Genomic DNA, 24,743 nt, shown 5'->3' on the forward strand with positions numbered 1-24,743 from the left:
GTGGACCACGCCGTGGTCCGAGAGTATATGCACATGTCGAATCACATGATATGAAGACAATGGCACGGCGCCTCTTATGCTGACAAAACAAGCTAGACACAAGAATTCCAGAAGCACGACAAGACTGGACACAGATGCAGATCTGTGGTTTGAGAATCACATTCCAGCGTATAGCAACCAAGACCAGGCTCGAGAGAACGCGAAACTTCGAGCTGAACCCGTCAAGGCTCTGAATGATAACCAGCATCGTCTATTGTGTCTCGGTATGTCGCTATGCGAGATTGCTCTTGGTATGCCAGTCCATCTGGTCCTATTCGCGAGTAATGGTCTCCGTTTCTCTGTTCGCGGCGAAGACACGGACGAGGAGCACTTGCTCGATCTGGTATGGTGGGCGACGTCAAACCATACCAGAGCCGCGGTCGATTGGTGCTTCGCGCATGCGAAGAGCCCCGATGCTGAAGACTTCCGACAAGAAGACATCCTGCTCTTCTCTTCTAGAATTCTTCGACAGCTTCAGGATTGCCACCGAAATGCTACGAAGAACGATCGTCAGATTACGCCAGCGATGGATGAGATCAAAAGCTCTGACGATTCACCACCGTACACCCTCAGCACGCAGTGCAATCATGCTGAGGAACCGCTCTTTCGAGACTCTGTGCTCGATCAAGCCACTCGAGGCGCAGAACGACTGGGAAGTGGAATACACAGACATCACCAAGATCATAGGAATCGAGAGAGCCGCACCGATTCTAGGGGCGGACTCCCAGGAGGGCGCCTTCCAATCCGTGCAGAAACAACTCTGCATGAGCAGTATAAGTCACAAGAGCCGCGATGACGTTGAATAAGCTGAGAGCGGTCGGAATGGACGGTCTTCATGCGTGCCACAGCCCTTCGAATGCGTCCGAATATGAGGCAAAGCTATGAATGAACAGCCACTGGAATGTGTCCAAGTTTGGAGAATTGGTCTGAGCGGCCCCAACAACAGATTGTTGATGGCCTTGAAAATACTCAGCGAGGGCTGGAGCGGTGTAGGAGCTCATGCAAGCATTGGGACGAAATGGGCTCATACAGGACCTTGATAAGTAGCCGCAAATCTACGATGATGAAGCCGCTGACCGCAGCATGCTCCCACCGTTAGGACTTTCTCATTTATCTTGCCGGTTGTTCGATAAAGCGCAAGCGACAAACATGCTCAAGTGGTCCCTCTAGTCCTCTTCGTAGTGCGCGAAGGCTGGACAACCTCTTCCTCAGACTCATCGTCATCGTCGTCGGCATCATCCTCCTCGCCCTCTGGCGCGTCAGATTCGCTTGCAGCGAAGTACTGGCTCTTCAGCGGCGTAGCCTTCTTCGGCTGTCTGGCTCGGGTCTTCGGTGTCGTCTTGGAAGACAGCAGCACGACTCGGGGGGAGAATGGCGTAGATTTGACCTCGTCATCGTCATCATCTGATCCATCTCGAGCGTCAGATGATGATTCAAGGTCCGAGAGTTCAGACTCTTCCTCATCCTTGACGACATGCTTTTGATTGGACTGACGCTTCGACGTCTGCTGAGGTCTTGGTTTGACAGTGTTGTGCTTGGTTTCGGTCGGGTTGCGCTTGATCGGTAGCTTTGCAGGTTCGGCAATGTCTTCTCTGTCGTCCATGTCGTCATCATCACCTGCGGTGGTATGTAGCGACTGGAGCGACGTAGGCGTAATGGGAGCGTGATTCTGCGGAGGCTGCTTGTGATCGATTTCCATCCGGTCCTCGATTAAGAGACCATCGTCAGCTGGCGCATGCATTTCTTCGTCCTCACTGACGGCCATAAAACCACCACCCTCCATATCATCGATCTGTGCGTCCGCCTTTGCACGTGTCTGTGGCACCTCCTCTTCGTCATGTCCCGGCAAGAAGAAGCCACCGCCTTGGTCGTCATCTTCTACCGCATCCTCCGGCGCAGCCTTCGACTTCGAAGCTACACTCTTACCCTCCCGCTTCGCCTTCATAACAAAAGGATTCATCTCCTCCTCCTTCCCACCACTATCAGCATAATCGATCCTCATCCTCTCCAACACTCTCAAGCCCAACAACATCTTTCGCCACCACTGCAAAGCCGCCGCAGTCCGCTTCGTATCCTCCTTCCGCTTGACCTCTTCCTGCTCGACCTTCCACGCATCACGGACCAAGATCTCATGCTCGTCCGCCACCACCACACCAGTGAGAACAGGAACAGCTCTCTGCTTGCCGAACTCGAAACCAGTACAAGCTTCTGCGTAATCGATTTCCAGCCGACGACATAGCTTTGCCGTGCCCTTCAGAGGGACATGCACGGCACCTTTCGGCACCATTGTGGGCATATACACATCCATGTTCCCGAAAGCGTTCTTGGGAATAACACCATCCTTGATCGGATCCGGTATGATCCAATCCGTCTGGTCCCAACTATACAGCCCTTGCTTCAGCTTCTCACCAGTCTCACGCAGCGCATCTTCCATCTCTCGTTTGCGAATAAGTGTCACAGCCCTCATAGGCACTATCTTCATAGGATGCTGACCCTTCTTCAGCGCGCGACCTTCTTTGTGCCATGACTCGACAGTCTTACACGTCACGACGTCCTCGCGGAGGAAGACAGGGAACTCTTTCGCTTTGTCGCCTTTGCCTGCTGTGAACGTCTTGACCGACTCAGAGTCTGGCAAGATAGCTTCTTCACGACGAAGATGCTGCTCGAGGATGAATTCGGCGGACTGCTTGTACCACTGCAGACTTTCCTTCTCGACCTCTTTCTCCTGCTTCTCAGGCTTCTGCGGTCTGAGATCGGTCTGTTCTTCGAGATCATCGGCTGCCGTCCGCTTGTTCTCCGGTCGATCATAATGCGACATCACTGTACGGAACCAGTCATATTCCTCATAACGCTTGACTTTACCTTTCTTATTGTAGACCGGTCGTTTCTCGGCGGGCAAACGCATGCCTTTTGTCTTGCCAGGTAGTTGATGCTTTCTCAGATACCGTACCGTGACATCCTTAGCTGAGCCGTCCGACGAGAAGGCGATCGTATATGCCATGACTTGCTTCCCGATCTCTGCTTTCTTGCCACGCGGCTCAAAGGTCTGCAATAGGTCGTCGTTCGAAGCGATCGTGGACAAAACAATAGGGTCGACAGGTATATATTTGTGCGAGATCGGCGAGCACACCTCGACCCAGTAGTTTGGGAAGGCCAGCTCTCTATCATACTTCTTGTTTGGCTTTCGCTTCATGGTAGCGGGTGTGATATCGATGAGAGAAATCTCATCGTCTTCGTCAACTGCAGCAACGCCTGCATCGGACGGTGCATCACTCAATGGGCTATCAGAGTCATCGATGTTGATTGGTTTGGTCTGATTGCCGCGAATAGATTTCCGAGCTGGTCGATCTTGCTTCTTTGACGACTTGGCCTTCTTGGCAGATGCTTTCTTTGGCGTGATCACGGCAACATCACTGTCCGACATCGCCTCGCCCTTTGCTGCCTGCGTGGCTTTGCTCTTTAGCTTCTTCGCATTGGCTTCTTCAGCCTTGCTGAAACCCAAGCCCACTGGCTGCAGATTTGCCACCAGCCGTGTCTCCAAGCCAAGACTTCGCAGCAGGGCAGCGAACAGCTGCGCGCCAACGTCGCGTGAACCCTCGCATTCCTCAGCGCAGTGTCGAAGCTGGTCTATATTCTCGATACGCTCGCCATGCTCTTCCATATCCGTCTTGTTGGCCTGCCAGTGCTTGATCTCGTCTCGCATCCTCTTGATTGACATGTATCCTTGCTTGCGCAGTCCAGGCGCAGTGATGGTAAAACGCTTGCGCCAGTATGCGGTCAGCACCTTAAGCAGCCGCAGCAGTGGATCTCCAGCACTCATGTTCGGCACACCCTGCTCCGCATGCTCGGCACCATGATTCCAGTCTCGACCATGACCTTTGTCCTTGCCTTTTCGACCTTTCTTGCTTCTTGCCTGCGCAGTAGCGGCATCCTTCTTGGCTTTCAATTCCTCCTTACTCGATGTGCCCATAGCCTCTCGCCACCGAACTACTTCTCGCTTGACACCCTCCGGCAGGCCTTTGACAAGCATCTTCTGTACACCCTTGTCATTCAGCCAGCCATTGCGGACAGTGTTGTGCCACAGTAAAGCCTGGACATGCAGACAGTGCGAGTAGTAACGTGCTGCTTTCTCTTTCTTTGTAGGTCCTTTCTTTAGACCAGGAATCCGCACACCTTCGTCAACCACGCCACCATCGTCCTTGAGCGAGAAGGAGACATCTGCGATCTCATGTTCCGTAGAGGGGCCGGGCGTCGGTTGGGCGGATGAGTGGTTCTGTGCTACGTCTTCCCAGTCCATGCCATCGTCCTCCTCCTCACTCTCATCCGCATCCTCCCCGTCGTTCCCGTCCTGCTCCTTGGCCGTCTTTCTTCGCTTAGCAGCAGGCACATCCTCAAAGTCGTCGCTGTCGGCTTCGCTCACCAAATCGTCATCGTCGTCCGCATTCAGCTCGTCCAGCAGGTTCTTTTTATCCTCTAGCGTCTTTCTACGTTTTGCAGGTGCATCTGCCGTCTCGAATAGTGTAGGCTTGGCGCGTTTGGTAGGAGTTTTGCCTGTAGCTTTATTGTTGCTGGATGGCCTTGGTGCTGGCGATGGAGACCGGGCACGCTTTCGCGAGACGTGTGGTGGCATTGTGCTGATGCATCTAGAGGATCCCCCCCCCCGTTCAATCTACCAAAGTCCAAACCTTTAATCGTGACTTTGAGATGTGTTTCATGTTTGCTCAGACGCGATCGTACCTGCCTCATGACGTATCGAACGCGCTAAGATCTTGCATTAGCGTGAAGGCACGTGCTTCAAGCTGATCTTCAGATAAGATTAGATGTCTTCCTTTTGGCCGACATCGCCCTCCCATGCAAGACGAGACGGAAAGGCTGGAAGAATCTTTCAGCCTCGGTCAGACGATGCGCATGAATCTGCCCACAGGAGCAGACAGACTTCAAGATCTCAAGTTGTGGCGCTTCGTGGACGACAAGGTGGACTCCACGCTAACCAAACGTCGGCTTGAAGGTTTTCGCCTGTCCGTTTCTCCTCATCTAGAACTTCTCACCATCCTTATCTCCAACCTCACCTCTACTTTCTATACCACGACCAGAGGACGAAGAGGCCTAATGGAATACGTGATCGAATTCTTCTCCCTACTTTTGAAGTCCATCCGCTAAACATAGACGTTAATCGTCCAAAGCAACATCTATTAAATTCCTTTTTGCGAAAGCGCCATCTACGACTTCGAGCCAAGAGCATCAACAAGCCATACGCAACAACCGCCTCGCCAAGAATCCTAAGTTATTGCTAAGCCTCACCAAGCTCCATAGCACCTCATCGCCATGTCAGACACCATCAAAACAACCGACAGCGCGACCTTGGCACTCCTTGGCAAGAAGCAAGTCCTCAAGCGCCGCTTCTCCTTCATCTCCCTCTTCGGCTTCGCAGTCTGCGAATTGATAACCTGGGAGACTGTCCTCGCGCTCTTCAGCCAAGCCTTTGACAATGGCGGCCCGGCGGGAGCCGTCTATGGCTTCATCATCGCGTGGTTCTCCACCATGTCTGTGTATACTGTTATCTCCGAGCTAGCTAGTCTGGCACCTATCGCTGGTGGCCAGTGAGTCTCTTCCCACAGCACCACTGCCCAGACGCGTCAACTGCTAATACTGCTCGTGAAGGTACTATTGGGTATATATGCTCGCTCCACCTCGCTATAGGACCGTCTGCAGCTATGTCATCGGTTGGCTGACTTCTCTGGCATGGATCGCCACAGTGGCAACGGAGACTCTGTTCGCTGGCACCATGATCCAAGGTGCCATGGTTCTAGACAATCCAAATTACGAGGGCAAGCCGTGGCAAGGCACTCTTCTGACCTGGGCAGTCATTGTAGGCTGCATCCTCATTAATGTGGTTATACCGCATTGGCTACCAAGATTCGAGGTCTTCATTCTGGTCTTCCATATTGCAGGCTTCGTCGCTATCCTAACAACACTGCTCGTCATGACTCCCCAGCTCGGCACTAACGCTTCGGTCTGGCTTACCGCGTTCAACACCGGGGGATGGCCAACACAAGGGCTGTCCTATTGCGTCGGCTTCCTCGGCAACGTCGCCACTTTTGTCGGTGCAGACGCAAGCGTACACTTGGCCGAAGAAGTGTCGAACGCTGCTCTCAACATTCCTCGAGCAATTCTAGGCGCTATGCTGATCAATGGCGCGGTTGGATTCGCCATGATGATCACAGTCCTCTACTGCCTCGGCGACGCAGAAACAGTATTGGGAACTGCTACAGGCTTTCCTTACATCCAGATCTTCCACAACAGTGTTGGAAATGTCGCCGGTGCCACGGTCATGACTGCGGTAGTACTAGCATTGACTTGGTCTTGCGCCATTGGTATCACGACCACTGCATCTCGCATGACTTGGTCCTTCGCCCGCGACAAAGGCTTGCCTTGGTCGAGCTTCATCGGCAGAGTCAACAACCGCTCTTCCGTACCCGTCAATGCCGTCCTGGTGGTCACTGGTTTAGCTGCGCTGCTCACCCTGATCTATATCGGCTCATCTGTGGCGTTCAACGACGTGATATCCCTCACCATCACTGGCTTCTACGGATCATACTTCCTACCATGCGCGCTTCTGCTCTATCGCCGCATCAAGGGTCAAGTGCACCCCCACGGCACCGAGGTCGAGACTGTCAGCCCAGCTGGTGAGACAAGCCATTTCCCACCCATGGAGGACACATCCGATGCCAAATTTAGCAAGCCGCAAGATCTCGTTCCATCAGTAGGTGCTGGCCGCATAGAAGTAGCCAACGCTCGTCTCATCTGGGGACCCTGGCACTTGCCCGGCGTGCTGGGTATAGCCAACAACCTCTACGCCTGCTGCTACATGATCTTCGTCATCTTCTGGTCCGTCTGGCCGCCTGCCACACCCGTGACAGCATCAACGATGAATTACAGTGTGGTGGTGACGGGAGGGGTGATGATATTGAGTACGATCTGGTATTTTGTTAGAGGGAAGAGGGAGTACAAGGGGCCGTTGATTGATGAGGAAGTGGCTAGTATTATGAGGATTGGGAGTGTTGTTTCTATGTAAATGAGATGAGGCGGGTCGTGGTGCAACGGAGAAGCTCGTTTAGTGGGATTGAGCATGTAGTCAGGTAGAGCGCACTCACCGAGTAAATATACTGCCGTTCTCGTCTTCCTACAAAATTCGGCATGATATGATGCCCGCGATCTCGAGCTGATGCCAAGGCGACCAGAGCGGAGTAAGCTAGACGCGTTGCCTACCGTTATCCTCAGCTGGACATTGCAGAGCGCAGTATCAACAAAGACAACTCGTTACAACCACGGAAGGTGCATCGTGAAGTATGAGCGCTAGCTATTCGCGGTGTCTGGTCGAAATAGGTGCACGTTGATCCATGTCCTCGGTATAGCTCACGATGAGTCGACGGTGAGCATATAAGGTTTGGATCTTGCCGATTGTTAAAAGCGACTTGACTTGTATTATAGTTGTCTTCGAACATAGACACAGGCCTGTGCCATCCACACATTTTCCAAGCGTTGTCAACACACATCTATTAGGTCACCATGTCCGATGCCACATCCAATACGACCAATGTCCCGCCATCCAATGTCGCCGTCAAAGTCAGTGCCATTGACACAACACTGACTTTACACGGCATGAAATGCAGCCACCTATGGCAGCCAACAATCAAAGGTTTTGATTACTTCAGCGCCGGCACCTGGTCGCTTCTCATCGAACACCCATCCGGCCGCAAACTTCTTTACGACCTCGGTTGCCGCAAAGACTGGGAGAACTTGCCACCTACTTTGAACTTGAAGCATTATCTCGACAATGGGATCTTGAAGAAATTGAAGATCGAGAAGAATGTATCAGAGATCTTGGTCGACGGTGGGGTGAGTTTGGACGAGATTGAAGGTGTGATCTGGTCGCATTGGCATTTCGACCATACCGGTGACGTCTCAACTTTCCCATCGACTACCAAGCTGATCGTGGGAGCCGGGACAAAGGCAAACTTCACGCCTGCTTATCCGACCGATCCGAATGCTCAAACGCTTGATTCGGACTTTGAAGGTCGGAAAGTGCTCGAGGTAGACGTTGAAAGCACCACTTTGCAGATCGGAGGCTTGAAAGCATTCGACTACTTCGGCGATGGCAGCTTCTACATTCTCGACTCGCCCGGCCATGCCGTCGGCCATTTGAGCGCCTTAGCACGCACAAACGTTTCGCCAAGGTCCGACTTCATACACATGTGCGGCGACGCGGCTCATCACGGTGGCGAGATTCGTCCAAGCAAAGGCGTGCAGCTACCAGATAGCATTTCTCCATCGCCTGTGCCGGACATATATGCTTTGACCTGCCCTGGCCACTTCTTTGAGCCTATACTCAGGAATGGAAGTCGTGAGAAGCATATCTTGGAGTGGCAAGACTTTACTGCTGGGATGGGTGTGGAGAGGAGATATGCTGGGACTTATGATGAGCCTGTCTTGCGTGAGACTGTGAGCAAGACCGAGGATCTCGATGCCGACGAGAATGTTTTGACTGTGATGGCGCATGACTGGACCTTGAAAGGAGTGGTAGACGAGTGGCCGAAGACTTTAAACTCCTGGAAGGCACAAGGCTTGAAGGACTTGAGCAGATGGAAGTTCTTGGCCGATTTTCAGCACGCTTGTGGGCCTATTCCAGAAGCAAAGTAGGTAAACCCTCAAAATCATACATCTCGGGGCCGGCATCCCAATAGGAGTCGTACCCCGAATCGTCGCCTTCAGCCAGTCGACGGACAAATTCTTCATCACTGTAAGGACCATCAAGCTCCTCTTCCTCGTCAATGGCATCGTAGTCCAGATCCCAAATCGGTTCTTCACGACCTTGGATGATGTAGCGTTCCCACGCTCGTGCCCACGCACGACTTGGTGAGTGGTCGCCCTCATAATGCTTCTTCATGCTTTCGTACGCAAATTCGCCAAATTCGAAACTCTCACCATCGGTCGCTTCCAGCGAGTCACGCAGGCGCACTGTTTTGAGCTGAGGAAGCGTACCGGCGAGCGCCTTGAAACAATCTGGCCAATTGCCTGATGTGAAGCTGACTCCAGCCAGTTCGAGCCGCTGTAAAGTGTCTTTATGTCTGTTGATCAATTTGACCAGTTCTTCTTGCTCGCATGATACAAATCGCAAGGTGAGCGTTTGCAGCTTAGTCCAGTGGAAACTTGACCCCACGAAGTCTCGCAATGGGAGATTAACAGACCTGCCTGGGTCCGTCCCGTAAATCTTCGGAGCCATCACAGACAACGAAGTGAGCAGAGGCGCCGCGGTCACGAACTTCTCGATCTTACGAGCCGCCAATTCGTGCAACACACGTTCCAGAAGATGAGGCTGAAGCTCACCACTATCGTTCTCGAAAACAGGCCCAATGCCCAAGTGAAGCTCACTCAGTCCGCTGATTGCACTGTAGATCTTTAAGCCTCGTTGCCGCTCAGGTCGAAGAACGCGTGTGATATTGGTGCAACAACCAGCGTTCTCAATGGAGTCGCTGATTGAGCTGCTCCTAGCAGTAGTGACTCAAGTTGGTGACAGCCGACGTGATACTTCGTAAAATCCCAAGAGGGCTCGACCATGCCGCTTTCTACAGCTCTGTGATGAGTCGAAAGGCGTAGCTCGTTGCACATCGTCATTTTTATACCATCGAGTCGCGGGCAAGCTTTGAACAGAGCTGCGAAAGCCTCCTCAGGGGTCCGTTGTTCTTGCAGTGTCATTTGATCCGTATATAGCGCCTGAAAAGCATTGTAAGCTTTTTTCAGCTGCACCCTAGTGTGGTGACCCTTGCGTTCGATCTGAGCACGACGGTATACCCGCCTGTTGTGCCTGTCAGTACGTGGGTCGTGCTCTCCCTCGACGTATATGATTTCGCGAAGCCATGCGCGCCACCGTGCTTTTGCTTCTGGATCTTGCCAAGCTCGATGACGGTCCCACTCCTTGTAGGTCATAGGCTCGAAGCGCTCGGCTTCGAAGCACAAATTGCGAACGCCTTGTGAGACTGGACTTTGTGCGATGGCTTTCAGAGTCTCGAAGCTGTCCCGTAGATAGTAGGCTGTAACTTCTACCTCGTTCAGTAGATAATCTGCCCCGACAGCTGCAAAGCGGCGGCTGACGAGGCGAAAGCTTGAGACGTTATCACAATAGCCACATATCTAGTGCAAGAGCTCGACAGGAAGGTCGGTGATCGCCATAGTCTCTTTGTGACGTGCGTGCCCTTGATGCCAGGAAGTAATCGTGAACACGACAAGAGTGAGGGCTGCACCTAGACGAGGGTGCTTCCAAGGGTGATACAAAGCGATGGGCCCCCTGCGAGCAAACAGTACCGTCGAGATTGAGAAACTGTTATTTGACAGCTAACGCGTTGACGCGTTACAAGACGTCCGTGCGCTCGACACGAAACCTACATCCGAGGTAAACCACGCATCCTCAACAGCTGCTTTGCAGAAATGGCACTACTTTAAGCTCCCAAGCGACCTGCTGGACTGGACATGCAGTTTCCTAGAGCCCACCGAAGTGACTGAATGGCGTCTGGTCAGTCGCGACTTCGCCGCCATAGGCGCGGAACACCATTTACCCGAGGTCACAGTATATTGCCTCGACGAGAGCTTCAACAAAGCCAAAAGGCTCTTCGAGAATCCTGCGATCGCTCGTGGAGTCCGATAAGTGACAAGCTTTGTACGTGGACTATCAAGACTATATCATCAAAGGTGGTGCTGTTCCTCGATATCACTTCATCTAAAAAGATGGAGATTTCGATTTATGAGTGATTGACTCGATGCTGTCGATTCGATACGGCCATGTGAAGGATGTTCCGACGCCGAGCACGAAGGGGATCTACAACAGCATGGACCGGGAAGATCCGACGGTACAGCGTCCGCGTGACTTGCAACCTGCTTAGCAGGAGAGTGCCATGGCCTCTGTCAACGGAACGAGTCCATTACTCTAATCTTGATGCCGTACGCTTACCCGCCTCTGTCATCAGCGTCAAGCAACGTGTCCACAGTGTTCGGCAGCCGACTACCAGCGGCCTTAGCTTTCCTCAACCAGACGAGTGCTTTTCGACGCTCAGCATCAGAGCGATCACGACACCGCTGTGCCTCAGCAGAGTCAAAATCGCCGTCCACACCGTAATCGCTGGACTCTTCTTCCGTCTCAGCAGCGTTGGCTATGCTAGCATGAAGATCCGCTACCCAAAGCCCTACCATGCCTCGCAGGTGGAGCAGAGCCACGCTGCTGTCGTAAGGTGGACTGACCATGAGCTCGTCCATCCGCCGAGCAATGGGAAGTGCTTCCTCAAGCTCCTGTCTTCGCGCTTCGTGAACATGTCGTCGGTCACTGCTGTGTGAGCCGTCGTCAGAGGCTTGACTCGAGCTGACAAGAGATTGGTCTTGCTCTGCAGTTAGCTTCCGGCGTCGTTTCGATCGGTGTTGTACCTCGTACACCCATACATTTAGCAGAGCCGGATAGAAGACCTGAGCGTTGATGGTGTGGCGTGTGTACTGAGTATACGGGTACTGCAGAATCAGGCGCTCATAGTACTCCCGAGCCAATCTAAAGCCTTCGTCTGAGAAAGGTTGGTTTACTGTATCGCTCTCCTGGATGAAATCTTCATCTTCGGGAACAGTACTGCTGACGGAGGGCTTCGTCTGCTGATCCGACGCAGCTTTGCGCCGCATAAGCAACTCAGCACCGATACCCCACCGTCCTTGCTGCCTAACATCCATGCCTCTGCCTGCCACTTCAGTGCGGAGCAAAAGGCCCCATGCTCGAGATGCCCGCTCCCAGTCCCCTCGTAGCGTACATGTATGCAGTAAAGTCGTCAGATTGTCGATGTGTCGACGTTTCAGCGACTGACTTTGATCCTCGGCCGCAACCTTGGGCACGTAGAGTGGCGGATTCAAGTTATCAAATTCCTCTTCAATCGAGGGCAGTTGCTTGATGGCTTTCGTAGCAGCATGTGGGAACGGCGCAGGTGGTAGCGCATCTTCTCGACTGAGTCCAGCTACGTGGTATGGATCTGTCCTGTTTATGGCATGGTGATAAGCTGGTTGTGGTGGTCCTGGTGCGCTTACTGGTGGGGGCGAGGATTTGAGGTCGATAATCTCATCGTCGGTAGAGTCTTCATTGTCTGCCTCACGCTTGCGTTTTCGGACTTGGCTGCGTTTGGAAGAAAATGTAGGCTTCCCTCTTACGGGTCGGTATATCGGTGCAAACATGGCCAGGGTCGATGTGGAAGCAAGCCGTGCCTTGCGCCCGTGCTTGTTAGATTGACATCGCCAGCCGCGCTCCCAGCACTTATTCGGCCGCGTAGGTCAGATGTGAAACTTGGCAGACTAATTGCTGGTCAATAATGTGCACGCGCATGCTTTGACGGCGGGTGGGGGTGGATGAGTGTGTTTCTGAGACGTGCATAGGCTAGCGCATGCGGAAAGCGGGAGGGCTGCGGGACCGCTGGCTGCGACAAGAAGCTGGAGACAGATCAGACAGACAGGCGAGGCGGAGCGTCAGGCTTGCATCCACCCACCACGCCCGCGCCGTCTCACTTCCTCCACGCCTTCTTCTTTCTCGTGTGCGCGTGTGCAGTATCTCTCACCTGACCGACTTCTATTCTGCCTGCGAGGGTTGATTGCTTTTCATTGCTAATACTATTGCTCCGATTCTTAACACGTTCCAGCCGGCTTTGAGTGAGAGTGACAAGCGGAGAAGCGGGTTTCAACGACATCAGATATGGAAAGGCAGTAGATGGGTCATATCACGCCACCTTGACCGTGCAGGCGTAGGAGATCATCATGGGCCAGAGCGGTTCACGGCCTGAGCAGAGGCCTGAGGAGGGCAGGCGAAGCAGGACGGGTTGGCAGAACCGGCGGTCGAACATCTTGCAATCGATACGCCAGCCTGCGCTGGTGGAGGAGGATGATGGTGGTTTGTTACGGCAGCAGCACAGTGGCCGCAGGCAGAGTCGATCTCGCCCACGCCCACGCACGACCAGCACCCACCGACTCTCGCAGATGCTGCAGCCAGCCTTGCGAGATGAGGCAGCCAGCGCCGATGCTGCTCACCGGTCAGGTCTACACCGAACAGCAACACGAGTCAGGAACTTGCTAGGCCGATCGGATACACCTTCTCGCTCATATCCTCACCGTCCAATGAGTGAGGTGCGACCGGCGTTGGGTCTGCTCCAGCACCGCACCTCCTATGTCCGTGCCGGCATGAACCGTGACGGTGCTGACTACTACCCACCCCGCCTGCCATCCATTGATGTCAGCTCCACCTTTGACAACGACGCCTTCACTTCTGCCGACGAGCCGGAGATGCTCGCTCGCTCCACCTCCAGCCGTCGCTCGAACGCAGTTTCCACGTTCAACGCTTTACGGTCTAATCGACCTTTCAGACACTTCACCTCATCATTACGGCGGAGACGCTCACCACAGCCAAGTGCAAGAAGAGGAGGCACAGAGGACCAGGCGGCGATGCTCAGTAGGCTACTGTCTGTGGCAGCGGCAGCAACGGCAGCGACACTGATTGGTGACGATCCATCAGCACTCAGTGAGGCTCGAAGTCTCACAACACAAGCTGGCATGGCCGATTTAGGTTCAGGTGGGGAGGATGGGAGCTTTGATGGGTTTCTGCGAGCATTGCAAAATGGGCGGATAGCTTCTGCGTTGAGGCAAGGCGGTGATGGTGATAGTGAAGGCGCTTCACGAGAAGGTCCACTGAACTTCTTTCGCATGTTTCGCTTCGGGTCTGGAAACAGCAGCCCTACGCCACTGAGCACTGGCCTTGGTGATCCAAGCGAGGCCAGTGATAGCATAGGTGCTGATGGAAGGATGGTGCCTATCATAATAGTTGGCATCAGGTCCATCAACCCATCCGCGGGCGGAGCTGGATCTGCAGCAGACGATCTGCCACCATTTATCGATGCGCTTGGCAACTTCCCGAACCCACTTCCTACCACAGCGCTTGGCGCACACGGCCACGATAGCATCGACTCGATACTACGGCCACCACAAAACGGCACATCCTTCCGCCATCGAAGACGAGCTAGCATGGGTGGCTTCGGCATGGGCAGGAATCGAATCAGTGACCGGTTGGACGATCAACGAGACCATCGCTCACCTGACAGAAGGAGAGAGAGGCCATGGAGTGTTGCAAGCTCGTCTTCCGCGTTCGAGCCTCGACCACCACCTGCCACGCCAGCGAGTCCGAGCCCTGAATTGAGCCGCATTTCTAGCAGGAATAGCACGCCTAGCCACTCCCGGCCAGCCTCCTTTGTTGCGAATAGCATACGTGAGCTTGGTGGCGACTCGAGGCGGAATAGTGCGCTGCACCGAGCTTCGGCTGCAAGCCCGTTAAGTGCGCACACAGAAGAAACTTCCTCCTTGCACTCTTCCCATTCTGCGACTAACCTCCTCTCAAACGACGATCAAATCTCGCCTTTCAGTTATCACTCGCATAGACGATCCGATACCTTGCCGAACATCCACTACCCGCGATTCTCGTCCGGCCACCCCCGTCGAAACGGTGTGGTCGAGCCTGATAATCTGCCGCCACTGTCGAGAAGCAGTACCTCAAACGGGACAGAGGAGTCTGCAGCTAACAACACAGGCAACGAGAGCAGATCGACCAGCAATGACAGCCGAAGCTGGATCATCTACGTGCTTGGTGGTTCGTACCCGGAGAACCATCCTATTCTGACAACACCGAGTCTCTTCACCGAGAATCCGACATACGAGGACATGATGCTGCTCTCAGCATTACTCGGTCCAGCCAAGGCACCAGTAGCTACCGAGGAGGATGTGGAGAGTGCCGGTGGAATCTACAATATCAATGTAGCGGAAGTGTCGGAGGGAGAGCTCAGTGACGCGGAGAAGACTGCTGAGCTAGTTGCCACCGCTATAGAAAGCGATGATCGCGTGGAGCTGGAGGCTGGGCAGAGGTGCTTGGTGTGCTTGTGCGACTTCGAGGCGGAGGAAATCGGTCGGAAGCTGGTCAAGTGTCAGCACTTCTTCCACAAGGAGTGCATTGACCAGGTAAGCGTCTCGCGAACCAGAAAGGCTAGTATATATGCGCTAACACAATCTTCAGTGGCTAACCCAAGGCCGAAACTCCTGCCCTCTTTGTCGAGGCCAAGGCGTGGATGAGAAGGAGAAGCCTGCTGATCCTACACCGGACGGCACACCAGCACGACCAGCGGAGCTTAGCGCGTTATGAGCTTCGCATCATGAAGCGCGACTCGATTCTCGTTGACGGCAGCGAGTATAAGATGTTCTTCTTCCTCACATATTGATACCCAGAAGTACGTACCACATCACTTCAGGCGGCCAGAATGTCGTTTTCGGGAATGAACAGAACGAAGGGGCCGGCGCATGACATACACGGCACGGGCATGGAGGGAGCACATTGACGCTCGACGATGTCGAGTGGGTCGTTCCTTCTTAGGTGCATGGTGCAGACACGAGAAGGCATTGAATTGGGCTGGGCTCGGCTTTCACTCGATGGGATCACAAGGAGGAATCAGTGATGATGACGTTATGACTGCGAAAGATTCACTTTCGCTATTGCTATGTTTTGGGCTTTTGATAGCGTGCATAGCGACTCTCTTCCGATCACCTTACTTCGCTACAGCAGTACCACCAAAACCCCATCTTTAATCATTGACCCATCCGTTCTCGACAATCAGCGAGCGCAAGTACCCACCACCGTGGTCGGGGCCTGTGTTGCAGAATCACATGCAGTCACCATCAGCATCAGCACCAGCTTGGAAGCTCACCGGCCTCCCGGTCGCGGCGGACGCCTACTGTTTCACCAAGACACTGACCATTACCTTCCACAACTGCTCAAAGGCGGCCTTAGTAAAAATTCTGCGCCCGTCCCGTTCGTCCAATCCTTTCAATGTTTTCCCCATCCCACGAACCATCTTCTCTATCATAGGCCGAATATTGGGACCGCGGTCGAGTTTCAGACACTCTATGTTAAAGCTAATGGGCCGTTGCAAGTCGTGCAGCGTAAAGATTACGTCGTACTTGCATCAGGCCAGCTGCCATGGAACTCGGCGAAGCTGAATTGACGCATCGAATTGAAAACCTGGTCATTTTGTTGCGCTGAGATCCAGCTTTCGATCTTGGGGCGTCGGTCATGTTGAAAGGAGAATTCCAGACAGTTTGAGCCGTGGATGAGGGAATGTGTTTCCTGCCTCATTTGTCGGCAGGTTTGTGTGAGGGCACGGGTCTGGCGGTAGGGGTGATTGGGGTTGTTGTCCCAATTCATGATAGTGGACCCGTCTTTCAAGGTGGAGCAGTTGCCGTATATCATAATCCTGAGCTCAGGAGGTAGTGCTAGGATGTAGCAGGCAGTGCCGTTAGTCGCCGTTTCTCCTTGGTGGATTGAATTTGCAGCGAACCTGGTGCGGCATGTCGAAGTGTCACGGAGGAGAAATGTTGTGATCAGTGAAACGAGGAAAAGGGTTGGAACCACAAGAGGGGCTGGGAATACGTAGCCTTTAGGGTTAAGCGAGTGAAGCAAGTCATTCGAGCATGTGAATCATCTTCGCTAGGGTGAATGCGATAGTTCGAGCGCAAGTGATAGATATATGCTTCACTGCAATACCAACCTATCTAAGAGCCTGCCCCGAATAATGCTTTGTAGGTCAGGCTGCTCCGCTTGTTGAGTTGGTCGTCTGATGCTACAGCGAGGTCTCAGTGGTTCTGCAATGCTCCCAAGCGTAGCCATCATCATGCTACTCCCGAACCTGGTATGCATCAGACCTCAATGCATTGCAGATTTCTGTTCCTGGGGCGAATCTACCTTTGTCGAGTCCCTGTACGATCGAAGACTCGAGCTGATACAAAGTCGACTCATCGTTCGCCTACCGCAGCTTGCCACAGCTGTTCGAACCCAAGCTTCGTCAGAATCCTGCAACCGTTGCGCTGTTCCAAACCCTCGACGACTCTTTGCATTCTTTCCACAGTAGCCTTGGAATCTAAACTGGTCTCGCTAACGCTGGTGCATCCATCGCAATATTCGTGCTCCCCCAGACTGATAACAACTTGTCTCCCTCCCAGCGGAACGACAAGTGTATTCACACAATCGATATCCTCGCCAAGCCAAGTGTCAAAGCCGACTATCCGAATCAGTCCGAATTCGTAGTCGGTCATACGCGCCACCCAGCGTTCCAGTCATGGGATTCGGCACTCACGGAGGGTAGTCCCGAATGCATTCTTGCCGTAGAAAACGGGTAACGCTTCGTGGCGGATCTGGCGACATGTTTGCATGATGCCGATATTCTCATAGCAGTCGAATGAAGGCGACGCGTCGTCCCAGGAAACGAGGTAATTCAACCCGTCGTTGACGAGGCAGAGCTCCCAGATCATGACACGGAGTTCCGGTAGCAGGCTCAGTAATCGAAAGGGCGTATTTGGAGTTGCCATCGTGTTGTAGGCGACTTGCGAAGTACCTTGAGTCGGCGATCACGTGGGATGAGACGTTGAGGTCGGTCGGTATGATGTATTTCAGCGATGGACTAGAAGATTGAAATGCTTATAGGCTTCTGCTCGTCCCTGGCGATTAGTAAGGTGGTAAGTTAGTTTGTGTTTGCGAGTCGAGTCACATGTGAAGGTAGCGAGGGAGTGAGTGTAGCACTATCACTTATTCAGCATTATACAGCATCAAGACATTACATTATCCCCTCGCGAATGTGCCCGACATGACTCGACTACAGACCCTCGAGTCTCAACTACTCCTCCCCTCTAGCTCGACCAGTAAGTAGCATACGAGCTGACACCCTTGACAACATCCACAAAGTTCTTCGCTACAAGCCTCTGCGTCTGCTCGCTCGGGTGCAACTCATCGTACCACAGGAAACTATCCGGGCTCGTGTTGGCCACGCAGTTGCCACCAGTAGTGTTGCAGTGGTTGACGAAGCCAGTGACATTGAGTGGCGCGGATCCGTTAAGGTAGGCGGAGGGATTGTTGTGGATATCTTGGAACTGGTCGAATCATTAGCAGATGAGCAGATCTCTCTCTCTCTCTCAAGTGGCCAGAATCGGCAGGTTGGACGAAAGACTTACCACATCGTGCACATTATACACGGCGAAACTGGCCCCAGCATACCTCTTCGCCAGCTCGACCTCGTAGGGGGTGCGGTATTTATATAGCGAATTGACAGTGACCACGCTCTCAAGCATCCGCCCAGAGATCTCGCTAATATTCCCACTCTTGTCCGGCCAGTACTGATTCGGACCCACTCCGCCCTGACCAAGGATACCATATTCCGGGGCCAAATTCAACGGTGCCACGTTCAGGATGACGAAGTAACGACCGCCATTGGCATACACGCGATCTAGCTGATCGTACACACAATCGACATAAGTCGTGATATTCGTGCCCGCCACCTGCTCGTCTTGGATCAAGGCCGAGTAGCCCAGGTCATTGGTACCAATCCAGATGGCGTACACGGTGGCATCGGCCGGGTCGTCCATGAATTTCGTTCCGTTGGGGTAGACGTAAGCGGAATCGTTCAGGTAGGCTGGGACTTCATAGCCGGCGATGTCCGGGAACGGGGCATTGATCGCGCTGAAATACCGAGGCGTGATCTCGTTACTGCACACGGCGCCCGAGACGGCGTAGTTGTAGAGGTTGGCGCCGGTGTATTGCTTGACGTACTCGACCCAGATTCGGCCGCCGTCGGAGGCGTGCAGGCTCTCTGGGTTGTTGTAGCCGACGGGTGGTGCGGCACCCTTGTTGTTTATGAAGTAGCCCAGACGCGAGTCATCTGTGTAGCTATCACCGAAGACGACGAGGGAGGTGAAGTTCTTGAGGGTCCATTGATGTTGGGAAGCTACCGGGCTGGGAGGAGCGCCAGGGTGACCGGATGATGGGCCATTGGGCGGACCCCATGGGTTGTTGTGAGGTGGTCCTGGTGGCCAAGCTACGGCTGAGCTGACGAGAGCAGAGGCGAGGAGGGCCGTAGAGAACATCTTGAAATATGTCTGGTGGAGAGGTTGTTTGCGGGAGATGGAAACCAGACGAGACAGAGAAGTTTGGAGAAGGATCAACAAGACTAATATACTTACTCGCAAACCATACATTAACTTCTCAGCCTCGGAGCGGAGCACCCGCAAGGCACAGGCAGACAGCGACCAGACTGACACCATCGTGTCCACAAACTCTACCGTCCGTCCAGCGCCAATCTGCCGCACCTCCCACATGGCAAACACGCTCCTCGTTCTGCCGCGAGCACTACTCTGGAGCGAAAAGTGGCTGCGAGATGAGGTGATGATGTCGGCAAAGCAGTGTCCGGAACTCCGGATCTGGGCAAGCGGGGAGGAGTGTGGAGTCAATGGAGGTCCGTGTCATATCAGGCTAAAGAGTGACAGCCAAAACTTGCCAGGAACAGGAAGTTCGGAAAGTCGGTCGAAAGGCATGAGCATTTGTGGTTTGATCGAGATTATCAGCCGCATGATGATGATGACAGTATTGAGTCGTCGAGGTATGGTGAATTAATAGATTATTATCGGTACACATCAGTCATGTACTTTCGCTTCGTACCAGGCATTTTGCAGTCGAAGACTACGATTCTTACAGTCGTCCAGGCTCACGATACTTCATCACACCCCTTCCCTTGAACTTCACCTGCGGCTCATGATCGTCATGCCCTTCTCCTCCTCCCCCTAGTCTTCCACCATCACCAAGTCGACCCTCGTCCTGCTGCTGGTATCCACGACGATCGCGCGAAGGACGATATCGATCATCCTGTCTTCTTCCAGCATAGTCCTCGCCGCCTCGTCGTGGACTAGGACGGTATCTATTGTCGTCTCCGCCATAATCGCGTTTGTATCGGTCGTCTCCGTACTGGTTCGGTAGACTCCTCCGCCTTCGCTCGAACTCGCGCGGGTCCTCTGCTTCGCGCTTCTCTCCCGCGTGCTCCTCTCTTCTATCCACGTGTCGGCTTGGAGACTTGCTGCGTTTTCGCTTGTGCTTCAGTACCGGGGACTGGGAGTCCTCGTTCCCTTCCTCTTCGCCGGTGGTTGACAGTGCATTCGAGTCTGATCTTGATCCTGATCGTGCCCGAGGTCTTCCACGCAAACCTTCGTCGACCTCGTGGTCGCTCTGTCTTCGATTTCGTGGTTTGGGTGGCTCGGGACTATCAGCCATGTCCTCGTCCGACTGATTGCTCTTTCTTCTTCGACCTCTATCCCCACTAATTGATTGTGTAGGCGGCTGAGGCTGTGCTTCAGTCTTCTTCTTCTTTCGCTCAAGCTCGCCGCATTTCGCAACCAGCACGGGCTCCAATGGCCTGTCACCCTTATCCACGTCGACCTCTGCGATCTTCTCCAGCACATCTTGTCCAGATACTAATCGTCCAAAGATTGTATGCTTGCCGTTCAGATGAGGACACGGCTCGAGAGTAACGAAGAACCTGTAGGCATCGAACAGTCAGCAACTCAACCCCGACCAGGCATGGAGTATATTCAGGTTGCGTACTGACTACCATTCGTATTCTTTCCCCGATTAGCAGAACAAACCAACCCCGCTGCATCCATCTCCCGCCAGTCCAAGTTCTCATCATCAAACTCTCCATCGTATATGCTTTGCATGCCAGTCCCGTCACCATTGGCTATATCGCCGCCTTGGATCATGAACTCGTCGATGACTCGGTGGAAGGGGACTTGTTGGAAGGACATGCCATTGTGCTCGCCGGTGCACAGTTGCCTGAAGCTACACACATATTGTGATTAGCATGGGCAGCTATGGTGAGCTTAGGGTTGCGACCATACTTCTCGCATGTCCTCGGTGTCTTGTCAGCAAAGAGCTCAATCGTCAATCGACCAGCCGGTTGCTCTCCAATGTTGATATCGAGAAAGCATCTCGGCCGCTGTACGTTAGCCGGTACGTTAGCCATCTTCGAGATGCAGTAGTGATTTTTGTGTTAGGCTACCATATGACTGGCAGATCTTCAGCTCTTGTGACTCGCTGGAAACATCTGCCTATTCACATGCAAAGGCTCGGAAGCCCTCGGATCCGGATGTGGGGGCTGACTCATTTGCGGGCGACTTTCGTTCTCTTCTATTGGCAATTGCTGAGAACTTCGCCTCATTCATAACACGGACAAGGTGGCGTGTCATGAACGAGCGAGTTGTGAACGACCGAGTGCTTACGCCAGTACACTAGTAGCAGTAATAAAGCATTAAAGTGGGTCGGGCTTCTGAGGGTCTTCAAGCAACATGCTGCCTCTCATTCAAAATAATGATACACACGACCCGCACAACCCTTGATCATCCCCTCTTGCTCGTCCGCCGACGAGCAGCTTTCTTCTGCAAATCAAGCTGTCTCATACTTCCCTTCACCTTCTTGCGCTCCTTACGAGCCGCATGCTTCTCCTGCATCACCTCCTCGATCGCCTGATCATCCCTTCGCTTCTGCCGGGCAGCTACTCTTTCGTCTTCAGCATCCTCTACAGATTAACAAACGGTCGGCGCGTCATTGACTTTCTTGACCGTATGTTTGACCGGTATCAAATCCTCGATATCATCGTCCCCGACGAGAGCGGAGCGGAGACGACGATCTTTCAATGCCGCAGTGCTGGCGCGGACATTGGCCAGGCGCGCGTGAATTTGACGCTTATGTCTTCCCGAGGCGTCTAGGATAGGAAGACCATAGATGGTGACCTCCTGCTCGACACCCTCCTTCGGCTTGACGACCATCCGATATGGCGCCACCGTGCCAGGATGAGCCGGGACCGATCTCCTCAAAGCCCGAGTCACAAGTTCCCCGCTCAGGAGATCGATCTCACTGCCCAGCACAGAATGGCCACTCCTGTCCGACCACCGAGCCATCTGCAATTGGATCTCCAAAGCATCCAATCGGCACCACACACAACGTTTCTTATGGCCTGCTGGCTCACGATCGCACGACGATGCCCGGATGCGCTTGGCCATGTGCAGGTATAGTCGGGCATAAGTTGGGCCTACGAAGATCCTTCTCAAAGTCCCGGCGGAACACTGTAGGCGGTGAGGAAGGGGCTGGCCGTTTAGTGCGGAGATGTTCTTGTGCCAGATCGTGGGCGGGAGCTCGACGGACGTTAGTCCAGGCAGATTGTGTAAAGCTCTGAGGATACCTTCACCGATCTCCGGGGATATTCCATCAAGCCAGCCAGTTGAAGTGAACGACAAGTTACGGATCTTGAGCCTGACGCTCTGAGGCATGGTTTGACGGCGAGTTCCGGCCCAAGGATTCCGTATCGCATTATTGGGCTTCTGTGGCCCGATATCCAGGAGGAGCATACCCGCGTCATCATAGCAGAAGGTATTCCGCTTCCAGAACAGTCCCTCCGTCTCGTGAGAAATCTGTCTGTTGACACGCTGGAGACCCAGGTCTTTGCGAGTGCGACATAGCTCCTCACATGCCTCGATGTCATGCCATGGAACATTGTCCTCTAGGTGGATGTTCAAGGGCATGAAGACTGGCCTTTCGCAATCGGCATTGAGATCGCGGAAAGCGCAGCCGGACAGGTGGCGTCGGTGCCAGAGTGGTTGTTCGGTCAGGACTTCGTGGTAGATGAGGTCGCGGAGCTCACGGGGGAGGTCAAGAAAGGCAGATCCCTTGGCGTGGATGGTCAGGATTCGGAGCCCATTTGGCAAAGTCGCCATATCGATGTCCGCCATGTTTGATTCACGGGTGGCCAAGTCATGCGGACTAGAAGAGGTTGTTGGAGAGAAAAAGGAATGCACAGCTGCAACTGACTATGGCAGTTGCAGGATTGAGAATGCTCGACGACGTGAACCGGAAGCTATCTTACTTATACCTGATCTCATAGTGACTTTATCCACATGACGACAGCCTCGCTATGCGGTGGCTGCTTTCGTATGTCTGAAGATGCTTTGCTCCGTGTGAGAAAAGGTGGGAGGGTAAGCAGGTATCCTCAGATTGCTACTGAGCGAGTGTCTGCCTTCCGACTTGTCCCTTACGATTCGTTACGGCAGATACCAACAGGTGGAAGCATGAGTCCAGTGAATCGTAGATGGGGCCTCCACTTGTGACTATACATGTGTGTCGGATGAAGTGTGTGCGACTTCTCGTCGACATGCAGGCGAACAGCGCTACTGCAGGAACGAGCCATATATGATCTAGCGCCAAAAGCGATGCGGAGCTCCAGCTACCACTTTCGCGACCAGCCATTCGCATGTCAAATGAATGATGGATGAACCTCGTCGCATTCACTGACACTCTCGTTACCCGCGAACCAACATCAGTCGATCATTGTTGCGTAGTCGCTCACTTGTTTCCCTCTCATTGTCGCGACACCACCACCAGCACCGCCACCATAACATCTTCCGTGATCACGACGACACCACCTCACCCAACCGCGATACTTGAGTGAGAAGCAATGGTGGACGCGGACGAGATCATCGATGAGGTGGTCGGCGACGAGGAGATGGGAGAAGCGACAGGGCTGGACCCGACTGAGGCGGTGGATGCAGATGACGAGCCGACAGGGTTGGAGGACATTGAGCCAGATGTGCCTGAGCGCACCACCTTCCTCGAGTAAGCGCGAGACGACAGCTCAAGGCGCATACAACGCACGTCGCTAAGACATTGGGCACAGCTACCTCCGCTCCCCAATCATCCAACTCGTAGTCGGCCAAGGCGCAGAACAAACCACCCTCTCCGCCCACCAAGCCCTCCTCACTAAATCCCCCTGGTTCGCCGCACAAGTCGACGTCTTCTCCAAGACTACCACCACCCCCCGCACCATCGACCTCGCAAACGACGACCTCCAAGCCACCTCCAGCGTGCTCGAATACCTCTACAAATCCGACTACTACCCCCGCATGACCGGCACCCAAAGCATGGAATACGACACCACCGTCCCCCAACCCGACAACGACGGCATCGGCCTCCTCCGCCACGCCCGCGTCTACAGCCTCGCGCAACGATTCGGCCTCCCCGCGCTAGCGAGTATGGCGCACCGCAAAATCACCCTCACACAATCCACCGCCCGGGGCGAAATCGCCTACGCCCGTTTCGTCTACACGGAGACGAGTCCCGACGATATCACGATCCGGAAACCCGTTGCGCATTTCTGGGCCACACGCAGTCATGTCTTGCGACATGAGGCCGAGGCGGAATTCAAGCGCATGTGTCTCGAGTTCCCGCAGTTCGGGTATGATGTCCTTAGTCTCGTGCTCGATCAGCAGGAGAAGCGGAGTGCAAGGGCGGAGGCGCAGAGTACCGCTCCGGCGAGCGGGAGGAAGCGGCAGAGGGTTAGTGGGATTGTGCCTTGAGTTCTTGCTGTTTTGTTGGGGAGAGGGCGCTGACGATGTGGTGTAGATGATCTAGCGCGGCGGACTACGAAAAGCCGAGTGTTAATGATCTAGTGAGCTTGCATGTGTGATTATAGCTTTCCTGTGTTGATGGTGTACAGTATGCCAATACTCTACCTCAAGGTACCCCCTCGGCACCTCTTCAATTCCGACATATCAAATCGCAACTTTACGATCCCTGCGCGAGTACTAGGCAAAGGCCCTTGAGGAAATGTGGATTAAGTATAGCACGTCTCTAGCAGGACTCTTAGTATTGTTCGTGCCGAAGGCCGATGGGGGTTCTGTGATTGTGCATTTTTGGCTGACTATCGAAGGCTGGATGCAAGAACAATCAAGACTCGCTG

General features: G+C 53.7%; 10 protein-coding genes across 10 annotated transcripts; 5 read left to right on the top strand and 5 right to left on the bottom strand.

Moving 5' to 3' along the window:
* Positions 1-76: 76 nt before the first annotated feature.
* Positions 77-845, top strand: LTS14_008898 (uncharacterized protein; the record flags this gene model as incomplete). Its single annotated transcript, XM_064841583.1, is given in 2 exon segments — positions 77-600; positions 620-845. 2 exon segments carry the CDS (start codon positions 77-79, stop codon positions 843-845), a joined length of 750 nt encoding a protein of 249 aa, XP_064690746.1.
* A 347-nt stretch (positions 846-1,192) lies between these two features.
* LTS14_008899 (uncharacterized protein) lies at positions 1,193-4,669 on the bottom strand (the record flags this gene model as incomplete). Its single annotated transcript, XM_064841584.1, has 1 exon — positions 1,193-4,669. The coding sequence occupies one exon, from the start codon at positions 4,667-4,669 to the stop codon at positions 1,193-1,195; it is 3,477 nt and encodes a 1,158-aa protein (XP_064690747.1).
* Positions 4,670-5,364: 695 nt separating this feature from the next.
* On the top strand, positions 5,365-7,114 carry LTS14_008900 (uncharacterized protein; the record flags this gene model as incomplete). Its single annotated transcript, XM_064841585.1, has 2 exons — positions 5,365-5,639; positions 5,752-7,114. 2 exons carry the CDS (start codon positions 5,365-5,367, stop codon positions 7,112-7,114), a joined length of 1,638 nt encoding a protein of 545 aa, XP_064690748.1.
* Positions 7,115-7,608: 494 nt separating this feature from the next.
* Positions 7,609-8,739, top strand: LTS14_008901 (uncharacterized protein; the record flags this gene model as incomplete). Its single annotated transcript, XM_064841586.1, has 1 exon — positions 7,609-8,739. One exon carries the CDS (start codon positions 7,609-7,611, stop codon positions 8,737-8,739), a length of 1,131 nt encoding a protein of 376 aa, XP_064690749.1.
* Positions 8,740-11,015: 2,276 nt separating this feature from the next.
* On the bottom strand, positions 11,016-12,294 carry LTS14_008902 (uncharacterized protein; the record flags this gene model as incomplete). The annotated part of the gene is given in 2 exon segments (XM_064841587.1): positions 11,016-11,025; positions 11,045-12,294. The coding sequence occupies 2 exon segments, from the start codon at positions 12,292-12,294 to the stop codon at positions 11,016-11,018; spliced, it is 1,260 nt and encodes a 419-aa protein (XP_064690750.1).
* A 573-nt stretch (positions 12,295-12,867) lies between these two features.
* Positions 12,868-15,365, top strand: LTS14_008903 (uncharacterized protein; the record flags this gene model as incomplete). Its single annotated transcript, XM_064841588.1, has 2 exons — positions 12,868-15,108; positions 15,177-15,365. 2 exons carry the CDS (start codon positions 12,868-12,870, stop codon positions 15,363-15,365), a joined length of 2,430 nt encoding a protein of 809 aa, XP_064690751.1.
* Positions 15,366-17,823: 2,458 nt separating this feature from the next.
* Positions 17,824-19,284, bottom strand: LTS14_008904 (uncharacterized protein; the record flags this gene model as incomplete). The annotated part of the gene is made up of 3 exons (XM_064841589.1): positions 17,824-18,063; positions 18,145-19,065; positions 19,150-19,284. The coding sequence occupies 3 exons, from the start codon at positions 19,282-19,284 to the stop codon at positions 17,824-17,826; spliced, it is 1,296 nt and encodes a 431-aa protein (XP_064690752.1).
* A 370-nt stretch (positions 19,285-19,654) lies between these two features.
* Positions 19,655-20,978, bottom strand: LTS14_008905 (uncharacterized protein; the record flags this gene model as incomplete). The annotated part of the gene is made up of 3 exons (XM_064841590.1): positions 19,655-20,495; positions 20,606-20,794; positions 20,854-20,978. The coding sequence occupies 3 exons, from the start codon at positions 20,976-20,978 to the stop codon at positions 19,655-19,657; spliced, it is 1,155 nt and encodes a 384-aa protein (XP_064690753.1).
* A 559-nt stretch (positions 20,979-21,537) lies between these two features.
* Positions 21,538-23,078, bottom strand: LTS14_008906 (uncharacterized protein; the record flags this gene model as incomplete). The annotated part of the gene is made up of 2 exons (XM_064841591.1): positions 21,538-22,771; positions 23,044-23,078. The coding sequence occupies 2 exons, from the start codon at positions 23,076-23,078 to the stop codon at positions 21,538-21,540; spliced, it is 1,269 nt and encodes a 422-aa protein (XP_064690754.1).
* Positions 23,079-23,462: 384 nt separating this feature from the next.
* Positions 23,463-24,360, top strand: LTS14_008907 (uncharacterized protein; the record flags this gene model as incomplete). Its single annotated transcript, XM_064841592.1, has 2 exons — positions 23,463-23,620; positions 23,682-24,360. 2 exons carry the CDS (start codon positions 23,463-23,465, stop codon positions 24,358-24,360), a joined length of 837 nt encoding a protein of 278 aa, XP_064690755.1.
* Between the last annotated feature and the right edge of the window lie 383 nt (positions 24,361-24,743).

This window comes from Recurvomyces mirabilis (assembly GCF_035927965.1).
Source record: "Recurvomyces mirabilis strain CCFEE 5264 chromosome Unknown scaffold_28, whole genome shotgun sequence".
Classification (NCBI taxonomy): domain Eukaryota; kingdom Fungi; phylum Ascomycota; class Dothideomycetes; order Mycosphaerellales; family Teratosphaeriaceae; genus Recurvomyces; species Recurvomyces mirabilis.